Source organism: Habropoda laboriosa, unplaced genomic scaffold, assembly GCF_001263275.1.
Source record: "Habropoda laboriosa isolate 0110345459 unplaced genomic scaffold, ASM126327v1 scaffold816, whole genome shotgun sequence".
Classification (NCBI taxonomy): Eukaryota; Metazoa; Arthropoda; class Insecta; order Hymenoptera; family Apidae; genus Habropoda; species Habropoda laboriosa.
In genome coordinates this window covers 39,842-46,452 of record NW_017101002.1, presented here as the reverse complement: position 1 = coordinate 46,452, position 6,611 = coordinate 39,842, and the positions used below count along the sequence as shown (strand labels likewise).

At 30.5% G+C, this 6,611-nt stretch overlaps 2 protein-coding genes across 2 annotated transcripts; one reads left to right on the top strand and one right to left on the bottom strand.

Annotated features, from left to right (window-relative positions):
* Nucleotides 1-2,399: 2,399 nt before the first annotated feature.
* On the bottom strand, nt 2,400-4,174 carry LOC108577826. The gene is made up of 5 exons (XM_017941034.1): nt 4,008-4,174; nt 3,431-3,734; nt 3,192-3,353; nt 2,604-3,009; nt 2,400-2,500 (listed from the first exon to the last, which is right to left on the bottom strand). The coding sequence occupies exons 1-5, from the start codon at nt 4,121-4,123 to the stop codon at nt 2,400-2,402; spliced, it is 1,089 nt and encodes a 362-aa protein (XP_017796523.1). The 5' UTR covers nt 4,124-4,174.
* Nucleotides 4,175-4,858: 684 nt separating this feature from the next.
* On the top strand, nt 4,859-6,595 carry LOC108577802 (short-chain specific acyl-CoA dehydrogenase, mitochondrial). Its single transcript, XM_017941007.1, has 5 exons — nt 4,859-4,990; nt 5,076-5,175; nt 5,339-6,006; nt 6,079-6,302; nt 6,361-6,595. The coding sequence occupies exons 1-5, from the start codon at nt 4,960-4,962 to the stop codon at nt 6,571-6,573; spliced, it is 1,236 nt and encodes a 411-aa protein (XP_017796496.1). The 5' UTR covers nt 4,859-4,959; the 3' UTR covers nt 6,574-6,595.
* The last annotated feature ends 16 nt before the right edge of the window (nt 6,596-6,611 follow it).

Here is a 6,611-nt window from a genome sequence, read left to right as displayed (position 1 = left end):
CAATGTAGCCGCATTGAGCATGTACGAAAGAAAATATCGGAAGTGTTAACTGGTGGAGATCTTCATCTATTATCGTTAGGTGTTAGATATCATAAACGAAAAGAAAAAGAAAAAGAAAAAAAAAATATCCCAAAAAACATGCAAGTAGTCTTAATAACGAAAAAGCAAAAAAAGTAACGCGAGGGGAAAACCATTTCAAGTGTCCCACGTATCGAGAGCTAATTTCTGTCTCTTCTCTCTTTGTGATCAGACCAAATCTTAGGAGATAATAAGTTTAACAACAACAGGAACAATAAGCTGACGCAATGCAACGGTCGAACACGATTTAAGAACTAACGGATAATACTTAGTCGAATCTTTTTATTTAAACGTTTACCGAGAAAAGAAAAAAAAAAGAGTTGAAAATACGGAATATATAAGAAAACGAATAAAAAGGAAAAAAAAAAATAATAAATAACACACACACACACGACAAAGCGAAATATAAAAAAACAAGCGCAGACTGAACGTAAAAATAAACCTCTAAGAAAATTTAAAACCTCGAGAGTAACAAAAAAAAAATAAAAATGATAAAGAAAAAAAAAAAAAAAAATAAAAAAAAAAAAAAAAATAAAAAAAAAAAAAAAAATAAAAAAAAAAAAAAAAATAAAAAAAAAAAAAAAAATAAAAAAAAAAAAAAAAATAAAAAAAAAAAAAAAAATAAAAAAAAAAAAAAAAATAAAAAAAAAAAAAAAAATAAAAAAAAAAAAAAAAATAAAAAAAAAAAAAAAAATAAAAAAAAAAAAAAAAATAAAAAAAAAAAAAAAAATAAAAAAAAAAAAAAAAATAAAAAAAAAAAAAAAAATAAAAAAAAAAAAAAAAAAAGAAAAAGTGTGGGGAGAAAAAGTAATAAAACGAGAGAAATATCGAATTCTCTTAGATACCTCGAAGTCGTTTCGTTCGTCGTCGACGCTCATTTTTGTGTAGTAACTCACTTGTACATTGTCATTGTTATAAATTTAGTCGTTGAATGGATTCGTATAAAAAATCTTTTGATACCGTGACAGCTAATACAACATGAATCGCAAATGTAAGCCGTGCCGAGGATGATGCGTATGTGTATGTCCTAAGAAAAAAAGAGAAAAAGAAAAAAAAAATAAACGATCGAGAAATGATGTTCGATCGATCTGTCGATCCTCTTTCGATGAATCAAGACCGTCTGAAGCGCGTGGAATATCCTTTTTGAATCGGTGAAAAGAAAAAAAAAAAAAAGAAAAGAAGAAAAACATACAAGTAAAACCACAAAAGTAAAAAATGGGGGGTGTTAGGCCTCATATTGAAAACTCTCTTTCAGAAAAGTGTTTTCCATAACCCTGATAAAAATAGATGTACATGCGTTATTTCGATCTAGATAACGGTTAGCTAAATAATACACGATATCCCAAACAGCTATTAGTGACGAGTATTGATCTTCTGCGAAAGATTAAATCTCCCATTCGGAATCGTAGAGAACTTTGTTCCATGAAAACACTTTATGGAGAGACGGAATAAAGGAAGAAAAAAAAAGAAAAAAGGAAAAAAATAGAGGAAGAATGTGCATGCGTGTTGCGTGTCTGTATGTCGATGCATATACGAGAAGGCGGAATGAAGTGGGAAAAATAGAGACGGATGTGGGAGTTGGCTCGGAGAGAAAGAAATTTGAGGAAACAAGTAGTCGCAGAGTGCGGTGTAGAAGACCCGAGGAACATACTTCGATGGTGTTATTAGCTAGGCGCCAATTATTGTCATTCTTTCTCTTGCATTGGTACCCTAAGATTGTATAAACAGAACGTAGCGCAAAAAAAAAAAAAAAAATGATGGAGGAAATCGATTATATACACTCATACAACTTTTAATATAACAAATTATCGCATCGATTAAGCATGTCGAATCGCCAGCTACGTTTGTCATTCAGTAATCTTGCGCTTTGTTTTTTCTATGAATCGGTGCATAACAATCTATTCCTTGTTAGCCCAACTGAAATATCGGGAAAACTGCTACAAAAGAAAAAAAAATCAACAAAAAACACAATGTTATTATAAACGATTAATTAATAAAAAACGAATCTTGTTTGTTGTTACGTTTTGGTATCCTCGTCAAGTCCTTTTCGTTAAAAGCTCCGTTCACTATAATACGGTAAAAAAGTATTTACAACGTATTATTGTAAGTTATTATTAAATGTTTAAGGTAAGAAAAAAGGATCGAACTTTCAAAATAATTTCACACACGTATTCCATGAGCGAAAGTACTTTATTTAACGTGAACTATGACATGGTACCAGAATCATGTGTACATACATACATATACGTGTAATTGAGCGATATATACTTAGATTTCGAATATCAAGGACTAACGAAATGTAAAGAGAAATGTATTACGGTTTATGTATCCTCTTCCCAGACGGTTTCAGTCAAAATGGCGATATTATCTAATCCTCTCATTGGCGCGTACTCCAAAGTCCACATCAAATTAGTAAAAACCACTGAAATTAAGACCATCGTCAATTTTCAATCTCTTCTCGAACTATTACTTTCAGTACTTTATTAACAAAGATTTCACTTTGTGTAGCTAATTGTTAAACTTACGCATTTCACCTTGATGCAAGTCTGCTATTAACTCGGGACAAGAACTATTACAAGGATTTATAGGAGTCAATCGAAGTTGCGTAGCACCTCGTAATTGAGCCAGGGCAATGAGACCTGAATCTAATTCAACCTTTTTATAACTCGGACTATTGTAATCCGAAGACATAAGGACCCAATTAAAATGTGCTGGTGAGACGGCACTTGAAAGGAAGTACGGCCGCTGATAATACTTTCTCAAGACTTTCACAGCGTTCATATCACAGTTTTGCCAATGGACGAACCATTTAGCTACTTCGGGCGAATGTACTCGACGTAAAAATGCTGCCAAATCGGACGAACCAGTTCTTAAATTTGAACTCAAAGCACAAGGTACTGTTTCCATTAAACGTTCGTCTTCTAAATAAAGCTGTTCATATAGACATCATATGTATCAATTATTATGCTTAGTATACATGGAAATATTTATCTTTCAATTATATTTTTATTTCATTGAAAGAAACAAGATATGATATATGCATTATAGCTCTATAAAACAGATGTATATATATATGTATATACAAGTTTAACTACTCCTACATTTATACTTACATGAGTGATGTTATCAAACCAGAAATAGTCTGTGTTCATAACTGCCCAAGAATCCATTGCATCTGTAATAATTGCAGGTGCATCCCTACTGAGATAATTCTCAACAAGATTGAGATATCTTACATCTGACAAGCGATCAATGGTTTCTAAAGCTTCACAAGTCTGAAAAAATTGTTTACTTAAATTTAATGACTTATTTCTGCTTTTAAATTAATTCTGATTAACATTAATAAGCATACCACACAATCTTCTTCTGTTATCATATAATCACTGTAAAAGGGATTGTTGATCATACAATTTTCATAATATAAAGGTTGCCAATTCCAAATTGGGAGAACTTTAATGAGTAAGAGACGACTTATAACGGTAAAATGTGTCCCAACAAAATCAAGTTGAGCTGCTAAACAGGCCAAAGTCCCAAGTACGATTAAAATAAGTGTTCCACGGAAGACAAGTTGTAGCCAAGAACGTCGCATTGCAGCCACTAAAGGCTGGCAAATAATATCCATTTCTTCTTCTGTAAAACCAGCCTGCTGGCAATATCTATAAATAAATAACACAAAACATAATCATTATTAATCTAGATAAAACAAATTTATTAAAAATGTATTACCAAGTAATAAAATGTATGAAAAAGTAATAAAAAATTGTTAAATAATGTGAAAAACTAAATAAAGTATTAGTGAAGAGTTTTAAAAATGTAAAAACATCTATTAAAAAAAAATTATTTTTTGGAGTAATATTAATGGCACTTAAAAATAAATCATAAATATTACAGAAAAGTATGATAATAATGTAACAAAAAAATGTAATTACTTGTAAAATGCATTTAACTCATCGTCTATTAAGCGTAGCTTTTCTGAATGAGTCATTTCTTGCTGCTCTTTCACATAATTTTTACGCAATTGTTTAATACATTTACTATTCGACATCTTGCGTTTTTATTTTAATACAAATTCCTTTGTGTTACAGATGGCAATTTTACAAAGTTCACCCTCCAAAGCTGAAGAAACAAACGGATTATTATCGAACAGAAATACTGTCCGTACATGCGCACATTTTCAGATTACCCACGCGAACATATTGATTGCTGGCCGCTGTTGAAAATACCGCGGGAAAATCTGGTCCAATTTAAGGATATGTATGTAACTTTACTTTAATATAAAAAACAGATTTCAGTTACTTAAAAAATGACATAAGCTGAAACTACGAAATGTTTAAAGTAAACAAAAATTGTATTCCAGCGATACAACAAATTAATAATTTCTTCAAAAATTGAAACAAATTATTTTTATTTAAACACATTATTAGTATAACAATGAAAAAAGCGACAATTTGCTTTTAAAAGAGTATTTAAATATGAATAGAATAAAACAATAATTCTTAAAAGATTTAAATACACGAGACATTCAATTGCGAGTTTGCGACTTAACCCACTCTGCGAATTCATTATAGCGTGTTGTTATCCTACATTTTTAAGTAATTTTGTTAAATAATTCGTATTTTTTTTAACTAGCACTAAGTATATTTAGCAACAATACATATTTCAAAAGTATTCAATAAAGGAGTTTATTCACTTTAAAATAATCGAAGAAGCTTTAATAAAAATCATCGACTTCTACTTTGTACTTTGACCCCTATTTATGAATTCAGGTTGAACGCACAACGTTATATGTATATAAAGTTACTGGCCATTAGTAAAATTGTGTTACATTGATAACACGTGAAAATACAATAATTTTAAATTTCTCTATTATTTCGAACAAAGATGTTAAAAATGTACAAAACAAGGTTACTTGGTAAGTTTTTATTTGAAAAAGAAATACCAATATGTATTTATATATGAAATAAACATTCCATTATAATTTTCTTTTCCTCAATAAGATATTCAAAACATAACCACAATATATAATACTGTTACTCGAAATATTGCTGCTCTTTCTATGCTGCCAGAGACCCACCAAATGTTACAAAAAACATGCAAGTACTTATTTTTTTATACATTTATTTATAACACTTTTATTTCCTTATACCTAATGCTTTTAATTGATTTGTTACAGTAATTTTAAGTTACAATGTGCAATCTTGTAGTATATAATCCTCTTTCCTGTAATGTAATACATAACATACAATAAGTATTATTGCAGAGACTTTGCAGAAGGAGAGTTAAAACCAATAGCAAAGGACATTGACAAAAAGCACCTTTATCCAAAAGAACAAATTAAAAAAATGGGAGAACTAGGTTTAATGTGTATAGCAATTCCTGAAGACTTAGGTGGAACTGGACTAGATTATTTGGCATATGCTATTGCATTGGAAGAAATATCTAGAGGGTGTGCTAGTGCAGGTGTTATAATGAGTGTAAATAATTCCCTTTATTTAGGGCCCATAGACAAATTTGGCAATAAGGATCAAAAGAATGTATATATCACTCCTTTTACAAATGGTACAAAAGTTGGATGTTTTGCTCTTAGCGAACCTGGAAATGGTAGTGATGCTGGTGCTGCTTCTACTACTGCTAAATCAAATGGAACCAATTATATAATTAATGGCACAAAGTCATGGATAACAAATGCATACGAGTCAGATGCAATTGTTCTATTTGCTACAACAGATAAATCTAAAAAGCACAAAGGTATAAGTGCCTTTATAATTGATAAACCTATAGAAGGCCTCTCTCTTGGTAAAAAAGAGGATAAGTTAGGTATTCGTGGCAGTAGCACCTGTTCATTAATATTTGAAGATTGTAAACTACCGAAAGAAAATATATTAGGAGAACCAGGAATGGGCTTTAAAATTGCAATGATGACATTAGGTATGAAATAATTAAACATATGTATGAATGAAACATCTAAAAATGTAATGACTATATTATATAATTTTCTAGATGCTGGCAGAATAGGCATTGCTGCTCAAGCTTTAGGCATAGCGCAAGCATCTGTTGACTGTGCGGTCGAATATGCAGCAAAACGACAAGCATTTGGTAGTCCTATCATTAAGTTACATGCAATTCAACAAAAAATTGCAGACATGGTTCTAAAATTAGAAAGTTCAAGATTATTAACGTGGCGAGCAGCTGTGCTTAAAGATAGTGATAAACCATATACAAAGGTACAACGAAAAAATATGTAAGCTTAAACACAATCTAATGATTTCTTTTGATTGTTAGGAAGCTGCTATGGCAAAGTTGTCTGCATCTGAAGCGGCTACTTTCTGCGCTCATCAATGCATACAAATTTTAGGTGGTATGGGTTATGTTACTGATATGCCCGCAGAACGTCATTATAGAGATGCACGCATTACTGAGATTTATGAAGGTACATCAGAAATACAAAGATTGGTTATAGCTGCAAATGTTATCAAAGAGTACAATCTTAATTAAAATATTCAAATACGATACGTATTTTTTTAATAAAACTG

Bases quoted from the DNA above. Each gene is read 5' to 3' on its own strand.
- LOC108577826 (XM_017941034.1), bottom strand. From the start codon at position 4,123: ATGTCGAATAGTAAATGTATTAAACAATTGCGTAAAAATTATGTGAAA. The intron at 3,354-3,430 runs GTATGCTTATTA...CAATTTTTTCAG, and splicing joins TAACAGAAGAAGATTGTGTG to ACTTGTGAAGCTTTAGAAAC. The intron at 2,501-2,603 runs GTAAGTTTAACA...TCTTAATTTCAG, and splicing joins CTTGCATCAAGGTGAAATGC to TGGTTTTTACTAATTTGATG.
- LOC108577802 (XM_017941007.1), top strand. From the start codon at position 4,960: ATGTTAAAAATGTACAAAACAAGGTTACTTG. The intron at 6,007-6,078 runs GTATGAAATAAT...ATAATTTTCTAG, and splicing joins AATTGCAATGATGACATTAG to ATGCTGGCAGAATAGGCATT. The intron at 6,303-6,360 runs GTACAACGAAAA...TTTGATTGTTAG, and splicing joins GTGATAAACCATATACAAAG to GAAGCTGCTATGGCAAAGTT.